This window comes from Oreochromis niloticus, linkage group LG11, assembly GCF_001858045.2.
Source record: "Oreochromis niloticus isolate F11D_XX linkage group LG11, O_niloticus_UMD_NMBU, whole genome shotgun sequence".
NCBI lineage: Eukaryota > Metazoa > Chordata > Actinopteri > Cichliformes > Cichlidae > Oreochromis > Oreochromis niloticus.
The window spans coordinates 15,694,374-15,716,053 of NC_031976.2; the positions used below are offsets into that span (position 1 = coordinate 15,694,374).

Below are 21,680 nucleotides of genomic sequence, written 5' to 3' on the forward strand. Positions count from 1 at the left end.
GAATTGAATGAATCAAAGGATGCTGAGATACGTAAAATCACTCTGAATGGATGCAAAACTACTTATGAGAGATAAAGATGTGCAAAAGTACTGCAAACAGGCACAAAGAGACAGCCTAAAAATGCTAAATTGTCAAGAAGCTCAAAACGCAGCTGCTCCTTTCTAGTAAAGGTGGAAGGCCTGCTGTCTGATAATCAGTTCATAACTGTACAATATTAAGAGCTGAATGTGGATTTTATTTCATGTGAAGGGTATTTTTAAGTTTTTGCCATCCATTTATAAATAAAATAAGAGCCTCTCTGTGCTCTCTTTAAAACTGCGCCCCACTGTGCAAAAGTAACCACCACTCTTAACTCAAGGGCATGTTAGTCTCTAATAAAATTACACTAACTAAACATCGGGTTGTGTGTAATTAAAGCTCTAGTCTCGTCTGATGTTTTTCAAATAATTACCCCGTGTGACGCGAAGGCACACAGGAGGTGCATTCATTTGACTCATCGCTGGGTTTCTTTTAACCTGATTGTCCCGCTGTGCAGAAAATATCCGTTTATATATAGATAATACATTTAGGGACTCAAACACATTAGTTTGATGAAACGAAGCACAGATTAGTTACACCATGTATTTCCAAGTGAAGCGAGCTATGCCTGTTCTTCAGTGTATTATTTATGGTCTCCTTGGTTGGAACCTATTTAGAGATTTGGACAACATGATTACAGTTTTGTTGTAGTTAGTTTTAGAGTCACTCATTCAGTCCTGATTAAAGAGACTGTATCCATGTATACCAGTCAAAGCTTTATATAAAAGATCGGCGAAGCCACCACGATGTCAACTACAAATATCTGGATTTTTAAGTCTCAACGTTGTCATCTTGGCCATCACCAGGTTTTTTTTGGGGGGGGTTTTTTTAGGCTGGAGTCAAAGGTATATGGACAAGAGAGTGGAGTGTTAAGTTATCGACTAACTTGTGCCACACAGGGGCATGCATATCTGCTATTTAGTGCTTAGTAACTCATAAAAAACACCAATTTTGTAGTCTGTACCACACAACAGATAATTTCACTAATAGTCTTCAAAAGGCAGCAAAGAGTCAAGAGGTCCAGTTAAGCGGATTAGCAGAGGTGAAGGCTAGCAGGCAGCAGTCAGCTACAGCTCCTTGTATTGGCACATCTACCAATCAAAGTGGCCACGCCCCTCATTTTAAGTCTCAGCACATTTGAAACAGATACATTTCAGCCACTGTACTCTGCTTATAAAGTGGAAAACAATCAATAGAGGACAACACTTTTTTTTGCTAGGCTACAGACATCTTATTATGGTGTAAACTTGGGTATTTGCACATAAGAGTCTATAGGGATTGACTCCCTTTTGTAGCCAGCCTCAAGTGGACACTCCAGGCTTTATTTTTCAGCCCCAGGTCTTTGCGCTAAGCCCGAAGAGTTCTGCTTTAAGGTCACATTATAATCAGACAAGCAGTCTAACGCATGGTATTTCCCCTCTGTACCACCACCCATCTTTCCTCTAGGACTCTGATGGGCCTCCCAAACCAGAAGCCATTCACCCTCCAGTGTTTTCAGCCCTGCGCCAGTCCAGAGTGGTGTCATCCACGTCCGAGGAGGAAGAAGCCCTCACAGAGAAGTTCCTCAAGATCAACTGCAAGTACATCACTGATGGCAAGGTGAGCTATGAATATAAAGAGCAGTGCATCCATTTAAAAGTGTTCACAACTTCACAACTGCTGACAGCAAAAGTATAAGTAGGAAGCGAGAGGTCTGAAGTGGGTGTGCTGGTGAGAAGTTAAATATGCAAGCTGCCAGATGCAGGAGGTCAGTACTTCAGAAAGAAAATAGCTGAAAATGTCAAAAATATCAGACAAGTTTAAAGAAAAATGATGTTCAGTGAAGCTGTTGTTAATCACCGCCATTGTATAGTTACTCAGTGCAAGAGTCAAGTGCTTTTTTTTTAGAGTTTAAGCCGACAATTGAGAATAATACAAGAACTAAGCAAAGAAAATATCGAATCCTTCACTTGAACATACCAGAATCAAATAAATGCACAATTCTGTCTGTGAGTCATTGTGTCCATTTTAATATTCTTTTGCTCTTCTAGTTGCTTTTGCTGTGCCCTTCTTAATAACCTCAGCAACATCAGAGTCATTACACCAAAATGTGTTTGCATTTACTTACATTTTCCCTGGGTGTTTTCATTATGATTATTATTATTATCGTTATTATTTCCAACATAAAAAACAGATGAATTGTAATAACAGGATATAAAAAGTATAGAAAATACTGATGATGTGGGCACATGTGTGGGCAGATATGAATAACCCTGTGGAGCAGCACATTAGGCCAAGTGTCTCTCCTGCTCACTGTAGTTTAATTCAGCTGATAACGGCTAATGTTGCTCAGAAGGTCTATAAGCAGGGAGTTTGCGGCTCCTTGAAGGGCTGTAAACTGTGTTTTCTAAATTCAAGCTCTTAAAAGGTCTCCAGTACGGTTAAATAGTGTGTTTATGTCTTTTATGTCTCTTCTTTGTCTTCCGGGGCCGGATTACGAAGCAAGTTCCACATACCCAGAATATCTTTTCATTATCTGTGCTCACTTACCCCTAACATCAGCAATCAGGCTAAGCAGCCACATGCAAGGTTGTTATCAAGAGAGAAAACTGCAACATTAGAAAAATATAAAGAGGTTAAAGCACGACACAGGCTAAATGCTAAGCAGTGTGCTTAAAGACATTTGAATGGAAAAGTGCAATATATACAAAGGCTATTTAAAGCTAGGAAGAAAAACTTGCAACACTGAAGATCTGACTATGATTACAACTGACTATTCTGTCAATTATTCTGGTCCTTGGATGTGTTTTTATACTGTGTAAGACAGCCTCTCGGTATTCACCTGCAGCTCTGGTGGTTTTAAAATGTGTAAAAAAAAAAAATGTGCGATCAACATGAACAAGGTTTAGCTGTTCTCTTTTAGGTTTATATCGCTGTATTAAGGCTTTAACATTGCTTACAGTGTTCCTAATAGTTTCTATTTCATCAGGGAAAAGCACAAAAAATGTCGACAGTCTCTAGAAACTATAGAGAGGTCTTCCAGGTCAGGTGATGATCGGTCAGCAGGTGGTAGCTTTGTAAAACGTGATTGGGTATGCAGGTATGCAGCACCGTGGCTCATCTAGAAGTAACGTTACTAAAGCCTCACACTCCAGGCCCCTGCTCTAAATGTGATGGAGGCAAATTTAATTAGTGTTTGCAGTTCTTCTGACTAAATTGAGCTGTGACATTAGTGTGAATAAAAACAACTGAACAGCAGGGAAGCAAAATTTCACCTTTAAGAACACCCACACCCACTGGTCAGTAGGTATGAAATACACACAGCCTGTCACACACACACACAGATCCATTGTATCGAACTGCGGCTGATTCACTCCCAGGTACCAAATGAAAGCACTGAAGTGGTCAGCGCTGGCAGTCAATAATTCTACTTGATTTAGGACATTTGTGGTCTAAAATGGATTCGGCCTCTGGTTGTTTGTATGGCAGAGTGCTTTTTGATTATCTTTCATGCTGGATAACATGCTAAGTGCTTCCTTTTATGTATTAAAAAAGGGTGTGATGGATCTCCTCACCCACCCCTATTTTTTCCCTTTTTTTCTGTGTTGCTTTCAGGGCGCAGTGAGTGGGGTGTTGCTGGTGACGCCAAACAACATCATGTTCGACCCTCACCGCATGGACCCCCTGGTACAGGCCCACGGGTGCGAGGAGTACGGCATCATGTGTCCCCTGGAGGAGGTGCAGTCTGCCGCCGTCTGCAAGGAGATCACTGACCCCAAGATCAGAGAGACCGTCCCCGAGTAAGAGAAAAGAAAGACGTACAGTATACGCAGGCTGTGCTGTACTAGAAGCTGACTTGTGGACTACAGATGTCATTATTTAAAGCATATGCAGCCATAAATGCCTCTAACTCTGATTTCCTCCTACATAAATCCCTGTTCATTTACCCTGAGTTAATATCTTCCACGCGTCCGTCTCTTGCTTTCACCCTGACAGAAATGCAGCAGCCTCGCTGTAATCAATGTTTTTTCCTCTGCTGCACCCATAGTCAGATTGCATCAGCAGCCAACCGACAGTTTAATTCCTTTCCCCTACACGCCAAAATAAAAAGGAAACGGCAATTACAGCGGGGTTAATGAAGTGTGCCTTTGCCCTCCTACATTGTGATTGCTCACCTCTCAATGCAGGGAGGAAGCAGCCACTTCAAAGGATTCACTTGTGTTTCCTCCCACAGATTAATCTGTTTTGGGGGTTTTTCTTTACTTTGGTTGTTTAGTGTTGCTGAAGTTAAGTGATAAATATCTTGCAGCGTTATGAGCCCTGTTGAGCTATTCCCCCCCACCCTCAACACCACGCTTCCTCTGGTGGTAGCAGGGTCCGGGCAGAGCGGTATTTAGTTGGTTGATTGTTGCCCGTGGAGCAGTTATAATGCTGGCAAATGGCTGGTTTTTCTGCCAGACCCAGCTGTTTCTCAGCTGTGGCCTGTCGCCTCTGTCTCCTCTCCCTCTGCCCCTCTCTACTACACAGCTGAGCAACAAGTGCCTGCAGGACGGGTTTCTGCACACTGTGCTGGTTACGCTGCACACAAGTGTTTCTTGTTTGTGCTTGACCTCTTTTCAAAAAGGAGACATAGAACATTTTTTTATTTGTACCAATTTATTTATTCAGGATATGGCTAATGATTAACCAAAAGTCTCTTTGCGAATTTTCATGACACAAATATGGTTTAATGATGCAAGACAACATCAGAATTTACTATCCAGTTGAGTTAAAATCTCATTCAGCAGCTGTTATAGGAAACCTGTTCCTGAATTTACGTGTGAATATTAGATTTCAGTGAGATTTTATTTAGGAAACACATCAAATTGTAGATTCATTTGAAGTAATCGTTGATCAAGAAGTGGCCAAAGGACACAAACTTAAGAAACACTGACAAAAAAGGACGCAGCAGAAGTTGAAATTCCTTAGCCTGGGTCTCCAAAACCATTTTGGTTAACCCTTACAATGCCACCCGTCTTTCAAACTTAATGGTCCCAGTCTGTCAAACAGGATTTGTGTAAAGATTCGATCCCTCTGTGCATGCATAATCAGTGAATCTGCATGCTGAACTTTGTGATGTTCTGCGTAATGTTTCTAGTGACCTGGAGCCCCTGCCCACAGAGAGACATCCGTCACAGCAGAAGGAACCAGACCAGCGCCTGAAGGAGCCTGGGACCAATGACAGCGGCAGCACAGCCCCACGCAGCACAGAGGGCTCCTTCTCCGAAGATGTCTTCACAGAGACAGAGCTGTCCCCCATTCGGGAGGAGGAGCAGGCATCCAGTGAGGATCTGCGCTTAGACAAATCGTCTGGCGCTTCCACAGAGTCTGTGCACACCATCACCCAGGTGGAGGCTGCCAGCTCCCAGACCACAGGCAGTGCCCGTGGCTCGGTCAGCCAGCCGGAAGAACCTACCGTGGCGAAAGCAGAGGACAATCCACCAGAAACTGCCACAAAGAACGATAACCAGTCCCCCATGGGATCCAAGCAACACAGCGTAGAGAAGCCACCAAGCACACCCACTACAACCAATAATACCACCACCAGCAGCACCACTAGCCAGGCCCAGGGTCCCAGCAGCAGCACCTCTCGCCCAGGATCCCAAAGCTCAGCCACCACTGGTGCCACAGAAACCACCTCTGTCTCAGCCAGTCCACAGGTGGATGCCAACCAGGGTGCAGATGCCTCCCAAACAGACACTATGCAACAAGGCAAGGAGGAGAAGGAGGATGCAGAGCAGACGCAAAAGGACGGTGTGCAGAACTCTGCAGAGGGTAAACACACATGCTGACTTACAGTTAGGAAACAAATCATTTCTACCTGAGGCTGCAGCTGCAAGACATTTCAGCCCATCAATCTGGCCTCATGTTGTCTTTTAGCTGCACCTCTGCATCCATGTTTTTTTGAAGACTATCAAAGTGAGTTTCTCTGCTCTATACCTGCCTCTGAATCGCTTCTCTCGTGTTAGTTCCTGATAACCTTTCCGTTTCTGCTCTGCCTTGCTGCTAGTAATTGGAATATAAAGACGAAGGGAAATGGCATCGTCTCTGCTGGTATCAGCTTGGCGGAGCTTTCCAGGCTTTATGGGGCTTTATTCAGCTCTTTGATCTCTGGCTTTGGTGGTCCGGGCCACTCCTCCTTGGCGATAAGCTAAAGCCTATCAAACGGCACAATGCCACAAACACACCTGCCCCCTTCCCCCCCTCAAAGGGGAAACACAGCGACGATTAAACCCCAACATCAAAACACCTGAGATGGCATTCAGAGAGGTGTTATTCATTTTCACCTCCTTCTCTAGTTTTGCTTTCACATTAGACAAACTCCACAAGGAGGAATCAATATGATTGTGTTCAGCGGCATGATAAAAGCATCATACAATAGCTTACTAATGTTCTGACAATGTCAAACATCAAAAATACCTTTTGGTAACTTATAAAAAAACATCTGTCAGAAAGGGAAAAAAAGCTTTAATGATACTTGCAATTTTATACATTTTCTTAAGTTTAGGTTTTCATTTTTTGTAAGTAGCTAGTGCCATAACTGAGCTAAAATTCCAGGGCCATTGTTCCCTACATTCAAGTCTCCCCACACCAAACAAAATATCTCGTTCTGTGGCCACAAATGCCAGAGAAATAATAAAGTGCAACACAAAACAGCCTTGAAGAAGTGAAATACGTAACATTCCTACCCACTTAGTTTTTCCAATGCTGCGTGACCTTCCAGGCAGCCGCTGCTTTCCATTTGTTTCATTATGGTATCCTCGCCTTCAAAAGCAAACAAAATGTTGCTTTTATTTAACGTTATTGTCTAGAGTGCGGGCAGCTCAACAGGAGCCACTGTAATGCAACAACTCACGACTACACATCATCGTTTTTAAAGCGTTGGCTTATGGTTTCTCTTTCGAGTTCAATTTTGAGACAGCTTGCAAATGCAGTGCTTGACTTTCTGTAACTTTATAAAAGAAGCTGAGGGTTCACTGTGATGGATTACCTGGCTCCAGCAATATGTCGGTCGGGAAGTACATTAAGCGCTCAAGAGTTCCTCGGAATAAATCATCTGTGATTTGGAAAATGGATTGTAAAATGTAGACAATTATCAGTTGAAAAACTGCAGCAGCAGTCTCGTTATCCGACAGTGGCCTCGAGTCTGTCTCTCTCACTGACTCACATGTGTCCACATGACCCACTCTGGCTGAACACGTACTTGTGATTCCGAGCAGATTTCTCTCCCCAAGAGGAAGGCGGACGAGACAGTGGGAGAAAGATTTACCATTTTCTCCCTGGCAATTATTGTCGCACAGAGAGCTGAGCTGCAGAAGCAGTCCTAATTCCCGGGCATCTCAGCAGGGCTGCCCTTTTATTCTGTGTGCATTAGCACAGCCCACACAAGTAACAGCAGCGGCTACCAAAACAAGCAGATTCAAATCAAATTAATGCATTTGATAAATGTATCTTTTTTTTCTGTCATCATTTCCCAGTTACATGCTGTCCGATCGGGAGCACGTGCCAGTGTTATATGACTGGCACGGTGATATTACACTGGCCCTTTTCATTGGGCTATCACGGCTGTGGCCTTATAATAGGCCAATGATAATGCACCATGGGCAGAAACCCAGTGCCACTATCAATTATAGTGTGCCACTCTGTTTATTTCTGTCGTCTGCTATGTTTCTGCCAGAAAATCACTAATGCCAGCTGAAGTAGCCAGTAAATAAAAGACAGAAAGCTAGGTCACATAAATAAGGCCGTTAATAAGAAGAGTGTGCGACTTTGTCAGGCAGCTGTATTTTGTTGTAAGATGTCATTGGATACAGAATATTTAACTAAGCCTAACTGGCCTGACTCTAACTCTTGCTAACACATTTCTTTTCAGCTTGATGTATTGAAAAACTCAAGTAAAGCATGAGAGCTAGGGTAGATAATCTCCTTTGAAACAGTCATTTAGCCACGTGGGACCAGATATTCATGCTGTGACCCTGTGATCAATCCCTTGTCCAGGTACAGGGTCGGCCGAGAGACGGAAGCATCGTTCTCACAAGTTCTTGTGTCTGCGAGTGGGGAAGCCCATGAAGAAGACATTTGTTTCCAATGCCAGCGCCTCCATGCAGCAGTACGCCCAGCTGGGCAAGAAGCATGAGTACTGGTTCGCTGTGCCGCAGGAAAGGTCAGTAACTCTGCTACACCTCCTGCTACTGCTTAGCACAGTGTGTTTGAGTGCAAGTTTATGAGGTTTGTAGTAATCAAAATAACAGGCTTTAGAACTGTACAGCTAATACTGAAGTATGTGAGATAGAAACAATGTAAAGTGAGCCTGTTCGATCCTTTTATGTCCCTAACAAACCACAATAGCTCAGCCACCTAACCTCCACTGCCTTTAATGTTTGAAACCAATCAAACATGCTTTCAGTGTCAGGTCCAACTCCCACTGTGGCTTGTGCCCGTTTCCCTTTGCCGCCTGTGCTAGACAGCAAGATGATTTATTATTTATTCACTCTGCAGGGAAACGCAGGGGCACACACGCGACTGATTGTCTTATTCCTTTCCAAAAGCCCATGATTTGTGTTCTCAGAATACCCACAAATGTGTTCATGAACTTTTCCTGACCCGAAATCTGTAATGTTTCACGTCAGCTGAAAATAGCCTCGGCTTGTTGATGAGTTTTTCCAAGATCAGTGTGGATGTACAGTTACTGCCAAGTCAGCAGTAGTCGTAATTACATTAGAGCGGTTCACACTGAAAGGCGACATATCACAAGAAACTGTGTGCTTCCAGTCCAATTCCTTGTAATGTGTTTATTTGGCGCGTTAATCCCAATTGAACTAATAGTTTAATTTAATAAGTCACTTTTCTTTAAAATGTAAAAAAAAAAAAGGTCTTTTTTTGACAGACTGGACTGCAGAGTCGCTGGTTTATGGATACTTTCGGACTCCTTTTAAAAGTAAAGAGACAAAAATGCTGCACAGAACTACTTCTGTTCTTAGTATGTTTCTATAGTTTTACTGCAGCAACGTGGCATTCATCCAGGCTGCTAATCACATTTGAGTCAGATAAACAGGCCTGTCTCTTTTATTTAGTCATGGTACCATAATTATGGCCTCATCATGCAATGTGTTGAGTGTCTTAAGTGCAGAAACTTCCCTGCCATCATTGTTCGTTCTGAACTTGTAAACTCTTGCCCTTTAAAGCCCTGTTTTGTTTTGGTTTGGTTTTTTAATGCTTAGCTACACTATTCCCCACCTGATAGCAACAAGTTTGCTGTGATGCTCATTACTTTCATGATTAATCGCCCAGGGATATGGCAGATTCAAAGCTAGTATTAAAATACATGCCACTTACTAATTTTTGAAACCAGGCTAAGGTGTAGGTGTGTTCTTCATTAACAACAATAGCCGCCAACTGTGCTTTTCATTATACGCTGCAAGTCTCTTTGTAGCTTGACCTAGATGGGCTGCGACCTGGATGATGTGTCTTGAAGTGTCCTTGCATAGCTGTGGGTAGAAAAGGAGGGTACTGAATGAACCATACACAACTATAGCACTGAATAGAGCCCAACAGTGTGTCTCTGTCACGGCTCTTTCTCTCTACCAACCCGAGCAGTGCACAACACAGGCTGTGTTCTGTTTTTGTTTGCAACTTCTTCATGTGTTATTTCATATTTTCAGTTGTTTGCATGGTTGACATCAAGTGATTTCCTCTTCTGTCTTCAGCATGAGAGGGGAGGGGCCACAATGGTTGCCACTTGTTGAGAGACTGACCACCGATGTCTGTACTTAAAGCTGCTCTGTCTATGTAAAGTGGACGAGTTTCACTGCATGTAAAGTGAAAGATGTCACATGTGAAGTGAGAAGCTCATGAAAAACTTCTGCAGGTTCTCTTATCTTTTCGATTTGTTTTGCATTCTTTTATTTTGTAACATGTAACTTTAGTCTTTTGATTCAATTATATGGTTTACATTAATCTCTTAAACAAGCACCCCACCCGCTCCGATAAATCTGCTCCATACTGCCTACCCAGCACTACATGGTAGAATGGCATAGACACCAACTAACCGGCAAATATAATATAACATTTAGCAGCTAAGAATCCAGTCATCTTCTCCAAGAGATGGTGGACACTTAAAAAAACAAAGGACTTCAAATAACTTCTAGTGTAGCACGGTTCCCAGCTACTTATGAAAGTAAGTAGCTGTTAGAAAACACATTTGCCATATAGGATAATAATACGTGAATGTTGTCTTGACTGTCTCTTGCAGATCAGACCACCTGTATGTATTCTTCATGCAGTGGAGCCCAGACATGTACGGTGAGGGGGTCGGAGGGATGGGACAGGAGCCCGGGTTTAGGGTTGTCAAGAAGAATGAGGTGAAGGAAACAAATGAGCACGAGCCCATCACCGACCTCAATGTCAAGGAGTGGGAGGTAAGGTCAAAACAGCTCAAACAGTTTCTTCACTTTACTAAAAGCGCACATGTTGTGTTGTCATGAGCCAAGCGGACATGGATTAAGTGAGTTCTCCACTGTGCTTTAATCCATATCCTGTGAAGCAAACAATCGTATGTGTTAAAATCGCTCTTTATTGTTATATATGTTAAATTAAATGTTAAATAACATTAATTTGCTTTCATTATGCAATGCATAGTGTAAATGTAATGTGCGCTACCATTTGAGATGTGTACATGTTGAGCCTCAGTTTTGTATTCTGCTTCTATATTTTGCACCTCTGTGTACCACTGCACATTTCTTGGTTTAACCGTAAATTTTTTTTATGTCTGTTTTCTATCACGTGTAAATTCTTCAAGACTGTGAACACTTGCTTTGCTTGGAAATGCGCTTCTCTGAACTTCCAACCAAAGTGTTTTGCATGTTTGTGTAATTGTTGATTCTTCTCAGTCGCTGTATTGTAGTTTCACCACATGTTGTGTGACTGTCACTCCTGTTTGTCAGCCTTTTGCAACGTCTTTTGCTAAATGGCCAAAACTTGTGCTGTTTGAGTTGTTTAAAGTCCCCCCCAATCAAAAAAAGTGGCACAGATGTTAGTTCTTTCTTTTTTGCAAAACTTGCTATTCATAGTGTCTTTAGTCTAGATTTACAGAAGTGATAGTAGAAAGTGAAGAGGAGAGGGCTGTTAGCCTCTGCAGGGTGAATGAGATTCGGTCAAATGAGACTTCAGACAGTCCTGTGGATAATGAAAGGATGAATTCATTGTGTGAAGAATTTGATACATGGGGGTACATTTAACTTTGAATGTAAATAAATGATGTAGGAAACAAAGTGGACTGATTTGTTTCTCCCTGGGCTTCTGGCAAACAGAGGCTACACGATCCATTACAGAATCAGTAAATAGGAACCTGAGCCATGAGTTTAAAGCAATGTCTTTTTCACAGGGCGTTGTTATGGATATTTAACTAGTAGTTTTGTGTTTGTTTTTAATGCAAGACTGACAAAACAGACTTTTAAAGCAGGTTTACATTTAATTTTATTTGTTTTAATTAAATATATATTTTTAAACTTTATAATATATGTAATACACTTTAATGTTTTCTTTTTGTTATCACTCAGAAATCTTTAAAATATACAAGTGTATACCTCCTGAAATATTGCTGTACTGTATCTTTAAATTTTGTCAGTTAGGGGATGGGATCATCGTTTTTTATCCAATAGGAAACCGGGTCTCCTCCCAACCCGTGTTGTTATTGGATGTTAGCAGTGTCACACAACTCACACGGAGTAGAGACCCCTTTGGAAAAAAAGTGTTTCTATTTTAGTCAAGCGGGCTGTCAGGCTCAATACCAACTCGGGGCTACACTGGGAGAACTTAAAGGATCACTAATATGACTTTCCAGCTTTAACCTCGCCCAGTTCGACAGGAAATGTTTTCTAGGAGGGTGAAGGAGCAAGAGAAACAGCTGACCCCTAAGTACACCTGTGTATGTCGCTTACTTCATGTTTTCTGTCTACACCAGTGTATATCCCTGCTTTCTGTTATTGTTATTATTATTAGCATGCCGCTAAGTCGCTAGCAAGGCTAAGTAGCCTGCTAGCCCTTTAGCTTGACCCGGTGCAGTTTAGTGACTGGTGTTTAACAAAGTGGCTACTATGTGACCACTGTTTGGCAGTCAGGACAGGGCTCATATCCGTTGTCTGTCTCTTTTGGCCACCGAGGATGTGCACTGCTCTGTACAGGATGTGAAAGTTTCCAGAGCCAGGTGGCATATAGAGGATGCAGATCTGTAGTCATACCCTTGTTTATTTAGAGTTACGCTATTTGACTTTTTCCCCCCTCACTTTCATAAACCGTACTTCTGCCTTTCATTTAGCCCCTCGTTTTATCACACTGGTAAAATTCAATCACTGACCTGTCTTTTTTTTTTTTTTTCTTTTTTCATTATTGTTTCCTCTGACATTGATCGCTCCAGGTCATCATTTCAGTCACCGTCTGAGTCTGTCGCAGCCCCTCCAAGCTAACGTGCTACTAGCTTGCCCGTTTTCAGGCTCAGTCTTACCAAAGTGCCCTTAGCTGCAGGTGAAGGTTAGCAGAGATGCATTTTTGATGAGGGCTGTCCTTTACCAACCCTGCTGCATTATTGAGACTTGTATAAAGGTAGCCTCTTACTAAAAAGTTATTTACACTTGTAGCAATGAGGTGACTAGAAGATTATCTAAGCTGTGTGAAAAATTAATGAAAAGAGGCTCTCACAGTGTTCATGATTGTTAGAGAGATCTCTGAGAGTGTTTAGATGACTGTTTGTTTGTGATCTCACACACAAGTCTCTTCCCTCTGCTGAGACACAGTGGACTATTGGAGGCAGCAGCTGTCTGTGGGGTGGAACTTTGTTGGAATGAAGCCATGCTTAGTAGGTCACTGTGTTGTGTTGGTCTGTCTGAGTTGTAGTTTGGTGGATTGTGATTTCCAGCAAACCGTGTTGCAGCAGTCAGACCACAGCTGTTTCTGTTGTTATCGCTGTATGTTCACACATCCAAAATCTTGTTTAACTTCTAAGGAGCCCTCTGACTCCTGCTCTGTCTCCGTCTCTCTCTTGCTCGTGCTTTGCTTTCCAGTGCAGCGATGTTTGGTTCAAGTTAATGTTTAGTATAACCAAATCAATCTAATAGGAACATTTTATTGATTACGTTACACAAACATGCAAAACGACTGAGTGCTCTGAAAGACTCCAACCCCTTCTCTTTTACCCAAAGTAAACATTTTGTTAAGTTTGTTTATTCAAAGCTCAAACACGGACCTTCCTAGAATAGAGGCGTGTACATTAAGCGCACACTGACTTCCAAACCTTTTTTTCTCCCCATGGTCGGCATTAGAATTGGCAGACTTTTATGTTCCACCTGTTCCTGTTTTTGTACTACCAGGTAGTGTCTTTGACGGAGTACCACCGTCGGATCGATGCGCTAAACAGCGAAGATCTGCGCTCACTCTGCAAACGACTCCAGGTGCCCTGACCAAACCCCGTCTGCCCCCTCTTTCTCCACTCTGCCCAAATCTGCTGCACCAACACGGTCTCCTTTAGACTCCCCACTGAAGCTTTACTTGCTGCTGCTGCTGCTGCTGCTGTTCCTGTTCCTGATGCCCCTGTTGCTTTTAAATAAACAGAAGTGTAGTACTTTCAGCTCACAGATTCTCTTCAAAGCTTGTTAGACGCCAAACATTGGCAATAACTTGTTGAGCAGCCGACTGAAAATAGTTTTTATCATTCCATTACAGACAGGTTGTTTGTAGCGATGAGGTTTTCACGTCACAGCAGCCTTATCTTCATGCGTCAGGCTTCTTTTGGACTCGGTGAACATTTTTAGTCTTCATTCCACTAGATCAGTCTGGTAGATCAGTGTCGCTAGCTCTATATGGATATGTAGGAAACACACAGATGGGTTTTACTGTAGAACTTTTTTCTAAAATACAAATTACCTGTACTACTCAAATGAGCTGAATGTAAAGAGCGTGGCCTGCCTTAGGACTGATCAAGAGACATTGAAGGACTGCAGAACAAAGAGATGGCGTATTGGAAAGAGGGTTGAAGTAAGACTCCCCTGACAGGATGAATGATGTTCTCTGAGGACAATGCAGGCAGGCCTCATTTGAATGAGAACCGAAACATGATAGCATCCCAGTCATCAGTGGCGAAGTGCTTCACAATCAGCCTCTGTTATCGAGAAAGATAAATAACCCAAACAGTCGGCTGGTCAGAGAAAATGTCAAACATAGGAGTGCAAATTATTCATTGGGTCGATTTCCTATTCACTTAGCATTCTCTTCTCCCAGACAGTGTCTCTGCAATGCTTCTCCCACTTGTGCCAAACTGATCCTAGTCATCTGGCATCAGAGAGTGGCAGGAAGATATTCAGCTGTCATCATCACATTGTTGGATTATCAGTGTGTTGCTAGCAAACACTGCATTTGTAATTTTGGCAGGACAACAGCTACATTGAAAAGCCCCCAAATGGAGGAAAAATGTACATTTTGTTAGTGAGATTGAGCTATGGTTAAAAAGCTATTTTTCCCCCATCTTTCCTCTATCACCCAGCCTCTTTAGCTGAACTTATTATGCTTTGTGGAGTTGGTTATCTAGATCTACGTTGTTGTTGTTGTTTTTTTAATACTTTCCTGTCCAATTTTTTGTAGCTTCAGCAGATCACAGATTACAGTCTGTTGGAAGTTAGTAGACAGCCTGACTAGTAAAGCCGGTCATGTCATTGCCCTTTTATGAAAAGTAGCAACTGGAAGACTATAGCTATTTTGAACGCATCCAGTATCAGTGCTCTTTGGAAGTGCAGCTCGTCTTGTCAGTGCATCTCTAACAAGTATTTGTGCTTGTAGATTACCACCAAGGAAGAGGTGAACTCTAAACATGGCACGGTCAAAACTGAGCTGGAGCCCGACACGTTCAAACCCAACCTCAGAGAACCCAGCGAACTCCTGGAGGCCGACCAGATAGAGAAGGTAAGTGCTGCTGCTGAAAATCTCATCTCATGCAACTTGACGGTATGCTAAACTTAATATTTTTCCAACAACAATCCAAAACTAAAAGCACATGCCTGTTCCTCTTTTGTTACCCGGGTAGCCTGTTCCTTTGTTATAATGAACATAGACGCTGTATTTTATTCCATATTAGTGTTACGTGCACTTCTGTTACTGTAAATACACAGACGTGTCCACTGATGAAAATAGTCCCACTGTCTAGTGTATTTTGAAATTGAAACCGAATATAATAGGCATATAAAAAAAAAAATCACTATAACCCAGTAGGCTTGGAGTTTGTTTTTGGGGTTTTTTTTACAGATACAATATGAAAACCACAGAATATTTAGAAATGTCTTATGATTTGATGATGATTAGCATTAAATGTTAATTTTTTAATCTTAGTCTTTAAATCTCTGTGAGAAGCCTGTGTGTTGTGTCAGGCTGGAAATCTAACATGTAAAAAAAAATTTCAAAAAAACTTTACTTTCAAAACGTCGTAGCACCTAAACAAATTAAGTCATCAGTTCATAGAGCTACCTTGCAGTCTTAATTTCCAACTGTGTGTTTGGGGAAAGGATTCATTCACTGGTTGAATAAGTTTAGTAGCATTTGTAAGGTGGGTAGATGGATGCACTGAGCAGAAGCAACAACACCGACAAACAAATTGCCTGATTTTTGTCAAGTGCTTGTTTTCAGTGACCAACATTTGTATGATATCGCTGTTACAATGTCTATGATGTCATCACAGAGAGTGTCCATTCAAAGCTTTGTCAGGTAGCGGAAAACTAAACACTAACATGGAAGCTTTAAAATATACCTTTGGGTGTCAGCTACTGCAGCTTTGACTTCTTTTGTAGATTAGCTTTCCTTCCACCCTGGACATTAGTAACATAAGCTTGCAAGTGTTGTTTCTCTAAATATCATATAGAGATAAGAATCTAAAACATAATTGTTGGATGTACAGTAGATGATGTTTTCTTAACTCTAGCTAAAATGCTAAAGCTAAAATTTAGGTAACCAGTAAAAATGAGCAGGTGACCAATCAGCTGCTGACAGTACTCCTAGTGCAGGTAATAAAAATGTTAACATAAAAGTTATTGTGAGGATTTAACAGTGAAATCTCATTAGTTTTGGCTGGTTATAACTTGGCTATACCTCAGGTTAGTTAGATTCCTTCCATGAAAAATGCTGATTTATTAAACTTTACACATGCACTTTACAGCTTAATCAATATGATGATACTGATAAAGTTTCATGGTGGTCTAACTTAGAAATTGTGATCTCAGGACGACAGCCACTTTAAAATCAGGACGCGACAGAGTTGTCGGTGTGTAAGTCACCTCTTGCCTCCTTACATTAGGCACTGAAACATGAACTGGATAGTTTGCTCATTTAAAGCAGGAATCAACATGCTCTCTTTTATTTATTATGTTCCAGATGTTTTCAGATAGATTTAGTTTGTTAATCCTGCCAACGCAAAGAGTCAGAAATAAGCGGTGATAAAGATGAAAGAGAAATACATGAAACAGACATCCAAGTCACCAACCTTTCATGTTGTTGTTAGGTGTACTGTGTCCCTTGCAGGCACTGCAAGTTAACACACACCCAGAGCTCCAAATTAGTCCCACTTGGCTTATTAACCAATAGAGTGCCAATATGCAAGCTTCCTTTAATCACCCTGTGGACAGAGCTCAGGGCTCAGGCCTGGCTCAAAGCAGTGCAGAGGTGAGCTGAGTCAGGCCTCGCCTAATCGTGGCGTCATTCCCAGCCTGCTGATTATATGACTGCTGCAGCTCCACCACCGGAGCAAGTGCTGATCCAACAAGAAAAATGCCAAAAGGGACTGATGAATTGTTTGAGCGTGAACAGAACATTTAGAGGTCCTTGTTCTGTATAGCAGTAAAAAGTTGTCACTTTAATTCCATGTTTTAGTCAGTGTCTGTTTTATCTGTCCATTAAAATGAGACATAAGTTGTACCGCTCCTCCGGCGCCTTGTCGGCATTATCTCCCCATGCACCACAGCCGCCGTTAATCCTCGAGTCAGTCAGCAGCAGGGCAGCGCGCTCTCTCAGGGACTGCTGGGCCTCTCTTTCTCTTGAGACTGCTCTCACTGTTTTGAGCCCCGTTACTCCTCCTTAAACGCCAGAGAGTGTTAAAAGGTCACCGCAGATGTAATTGAGCGTTGGTGGCTGTGGCCTTTCTGTGTTTCATTTTCTTTCTTTCATTTTTTTCCCCTTCCTTTCTTTAACTCTGTATTTTTAAATTTATGTTCCCCGCACACAGCTTGCCAGGAATCTCCCTCCGCGGACCATCGGGTACCCGTGGACGCTGGTCTTTGGCACTGCAAAGCACGGCATGAGCATTAAGACGCTGTACAGATCCATGCAGGCCCAGGACACCCCGGTGCTCCTGGTCATTAAAGACAGCGACGGCCAGGTACGCGCCGACATTTAAGAAGCTAACCTCAGTGGCACATTGTTATGGTGCTGATCACCTTTTTTTTGTTGTTGTTGTGTTGTTTGTTTTGTTTTTTTTAATAACTTCAGGTGTTTGGTGCACTGGCATCTGAGCCCTTTAAGGTCAGCGATGGCTTTTATGGCACCGGAGAGACCTTCCTCTTCACCTTCAATCCAGAGTTTGAGGTATAACATTTTGTCACTGTTAGATTTTGTAACTTTTTTCCACTTCTGAATGAATATTTTTCTCCAATAATGATTTGCTCATAGTGACACACCCTGCAGTTCTCCCCACCTCTGCAGAGCTTTCAGCAGCTTGTTTTAGCTCTCTGGCCACCAGCTTTACCGCTTTGGTTCTCTGTAACTTCGCTCCCAGTTTTAGCAGGCAGCTGTTTTCAGTGTAAAAGCCCTGTTAAAACCCAGTGTACACTCCCTGTTCAGCACCAGTCAGTCAGCAGACTGGCACAGTTAGCAAGTAGTTGGTGAACAGAAAGAAGCATTTAGCAGCTAAGGAACCAAATATTTCCCTCATGAGTTGGCAAAGATAGAAAAGACCTCGAAGGAGAATGGTTGTGTTATATATGGGAAGTGGCTGGAAAAACAACTCTGAATTACCGCTCAGGCATGTTTGCCTGCTGTGTGTATAGGACACTTAGCTAACACAGTGGGTATTTAACCTTTACATGCTTTTGTGTTGTGTTTAAAGCTTTGAGAGACAAAATATTTTATACATCAGCAGCAGGCACAGCATTAGATATGATGTATGTGATTTATGGTATATGCTAATGATGCCTGTGAACGTCAAACATGCACGCTGTCAATGACTATATCCTCTTTCATATGTGACATCTGCCGTATGTTTCAGAGATGCTTTCTTTGCAGCAGTCTTAAAGTGTTTTTTAGCTTGCATTTTCTCTTCCTCTCTTACATCATCACTGAATATGTCATGCAGTATCTTCTAATATGTGCTCTGTTTTATCCTGGGCAGGTGTACAAGTGGACCGGTGACAACATGTTCTTTATCAAAGGGGATATGGACTCCTTAGCTTTTGGTGGAGGAAGGTGAGCCAGAAATCTACAGACCACTGGTGCAACATATTTGGCAATATTTGTCATAATTAAATTTGACATGCTGTCGTATTTAATTCAGATTGACATAAAGTAGACACAAGCCTGCTGTGATGTCCAAAAGTGGGGACTGCATTAGAAGAATGGTGTTATTAAGATATTTGCACTTTTGTGGAGCTCATAAGATCACATGCAGATATAAAACATTCTTTTGTCTTGATTAAAATAATTGATGTCATGGTGACGATCAGTGATATAAGTTGTATTTGTATAAATATGTGCTTGGTGAAAAATGGATTGCCATTTGTTAGCTATCACACTGAGTAGTTGGCACTTTGCTCAGTACACTCAAACCTGCATGTTAAAAGCATAAATGGAGTTAAAACACAGGCTTTTTACTGTGGATCCTGCAATAGCTTGAAGTTGTCTAATGTGTTTTCTTCTTTCTTCTGTAGTGGGGAGTTTGGCCTGTGGCTGGACGGAGACCTTTACCACGGCAGGAGCCACTCCTGTAAAACATTTGGGAACCCTATGCTCTCAAAAAAAGAGGATTTTTATGTACAGGACATAGAGATTTGGGCTTTTGAATAACCAAACAGCGCGACACAGGGGGGAAAAAACAAGTCCTGGAACGGGCAAAAAAAAAAAAAAGTGAGGAGGAGTCCTCCTATAGAACAATGGCAACGTCCCAAACCTAACTGCACATCACCAGGGCTCCCCAGGCTGGAAGCCAGCTATTGGATGCTTGTTGTGCGTTACTACTGCAGTTATTACAGAGCTTTTTCTTTTCTTTCTTTTTCTTTTTTGTTTTTTCTTTGTGAAAAATGACCTTTGTGTGTATCTTGTTACAGCCTTGTGCAGCATCTTTGCAGAGTAGGGGGAAGTGAATAAAGTGTCGGTAATATGAGGCTGTATGTGAGGAATGACGGGAGGGAATCGGGGCGGGGATGACTGAGGAGGACCGTCGGAGCTCCTCTCCGTTCAGAGGTGGTGAAGATGATGGTGGCTAATGTTTGGGACTGCTGCAAGAAGAGAGAGGTGCCCCAGATTGTGCATTAGACCTTTACAGAACCTCAAGGAGTCCCCCACCCCCCTGCACCCTATCAGACCCCCGAAAATCTCCTTGGTTCGGTAGGATGTTACTCACTGTGCTGTAGTTTTGACTGAGGGAGACGAAGTTAGGAGGGACGCAACCTGAACACATTCCATTCCTCTTGGCGATGGCGGACTGTCAACAATACAAGTGGCGATTTGTGGTAAACACACGCATACAAAACACATCAGCAGCAGGATACGATGACACTCGACTCAGAGAAGGGAGAATATTTGCTGTGTGTGTGTAGTTTTTTGGGGCGGGGTAGTCTTTTCACAGTACAGTACAGTTTTTGGTTGTCCTCTGAGGCTAAACTTATAGAGTATCGTGTATTGTAGTCCTCCTGTTGTTCACTGTCATAGCACACCATCTGAAAGCACATAGCTATAATCAGATCACCCATCGTCGTAATGTTCTGTTCAGTGGGTGTACGTGTGAGTCCAGCTAACACCGGCTCCTCTCGCGGGATGCTGGCTGTACTGTTTGTAGACAGTAACGTGTTGCAATAGATTTGTGGAATATGCAAAATAACTGTCCTGTGACCTCAAATAACCCGCAGGTCGTGGCAATTTCGTCGCCGCCTGTCGCTCTTTCAAGAGAGAAGACTTGTAAAGCTTTTACGTCTTGATACACACTTGCTTTTTCTGGGTATCGTTTGAAGAGCCTGAGACGTGATTAACTGTTTTACATGCATATATGACAATTATATATTGGTATATATGATTATATATGTTTATATAATCATATATATATATATTTTGCTGTTGAGTGTGACAGTGATTATATTTGTGCTGATATTTCAGCTGTTACTATATAATGTATATTACCCTGTAAATTAATGTTAAAATAGTAGATTTGTTCCTAATATATATATATATATATATAGATATCTATAAATACATACTGCTATAAATATATATATATATAAAAAATAAAGTGTGGATTGATGGGTTGCTTCTAGCACTTTAATCTGGTGTAAACGCGTTAAGGCCAGGTTCTTAGGTTTTCTTAGCAGTAGTTGTACAGTACCTTTTGGGTTTTTTTTTTTTAAATATTAAATATATCATTAAGATGTTAACTGTTAGCAGAAAGCTTGCTGCTACCTACATCAACAGGGGTAAGCCTTTTTACTGTGTCTAAAAAGGAAAATGACACAATGGAAGGAAGAAGAAGGGGTGAATGTGGTTAAATGTGTAAGCAGGCTTCGGTTTTGCTCCTCACGTTTGGCCGCCAGGTGAGTCCCAGTAGGTACAGGTAGGTATGCAGACAGATGATGGCAGGTGAAGGAACATGTGTACATTACATGACCCTCCCCTTGCCGTGACGCTTTCTCCCCCCCTTTTCTGGTCGTCCACGCCAGTATTCGTGTCCTCGTGGAAAGTCACAAAGAATAATATGGATAATTCTTCCAATTCTTTCACCAGACTATGATGTACCAGTGATGTATAAATACCAATAAAGCTGAAGTAATTGTTGTAACCTGGGTTATTCCTTCGTTTTCTGTTTTAATGTTTTGTCTTTCGTGTGGTTAAGGCTGCACTGATTGATAAGGATAAGGTTGCAGGTGTTTGCTGTCTGGAGTGTGCCACTGTGGTAATTACACTTCTGCAGTTTCAGATTATTAGTTGCTACCTGGTGAACGCAAAATCAGTAACTTTGTCTTGTCATGATCGTGTTTCAGTGTTACTTGGTGCAGCTACTCGGGGGAGAAATAAAATTTTAAAGCTAAATTATGCAACTAGACTGACAAATTCAGTCAATCCAATATTCATTTCTGTGTTTTGTTTTTTTTAATTTTACATATCAAGTATTTTTAAATCACAGGGACTCCCTTCTGATCTGATTTAATAAATAAAACTTGGTTTGGTCTCCCTACAGTTGTATATTTATACATAGTTTATATATAAAATAAAATGTGACACAGTTTTAATTTGAAAACCTCATATTCTAATGGATATTAAGTTCTGTGCTGCTAAACATGACGATGGATCCTGC

General features: G+C 41.8%; 1 protein-coding gene across 7 annotated transcripts in view; it reads left to right on the top strand.

The window, feature by feature from the left end:
- The window catches only part of oxr1a (oxidation resistance 1a), a 167,091-nt gene extending 145,927 nt beyond the window's left edge, over positions 1-21,164 (top strand). For 5 of the 7 annotated variants that reach the window (XM_013276484.3, XM_025911800.1, XM_025911802.1 and 2 more), the window contains 11 exons: positions 1,526-1,678; positions 3,674-3,858; positions 5,196-5,872; positions 8,096-8,261; positions 10,350-10,515; positions 13,462-13,542; positions 14,924-15,046; positions 17,352-17,504; positions 17,615-17,710; positions 18,513-18,586; positions 19,048-21,164. In XM_013276484.3, coding sequence (XP_013131938.1) covers positions 1,526-1,678; positions 3,674-3,858; positions 5,196-5,872; positions 8,096-8,261; positions 10,350-10,515; positions 13,462-13,542; positions 14,924-15,046; positions 17,352-17,504; positions 17,615-17,710; positions 18,513-18,586; positions 19,048-19,183 — 2,010 coding nt within the window. In that variant the 3' untranslated portion in view covers positions 19,184-21,164. Of the gene's footprint in view, positions 1-1,525; positions 1,679-3,673; positions 3,859-5,195; positions 5,873-8,095; positions 8,262-10,349; positions 10,516-11,600; positions 12,024-13,461; positions 13,543-14,923; positions 15,047-17,351; positions 17,505-17,614; positions 17,711-18,512; positions 18,587-19,047 lie in introns of those variants that run through there. The other 2 variants (XM_025911801.1, XM_013276488.3) reach the window with 2 other exon arrangements.
- The last annotated feature ends 516 nt before the right edge of the window (positions 21,165-21,680 follow it).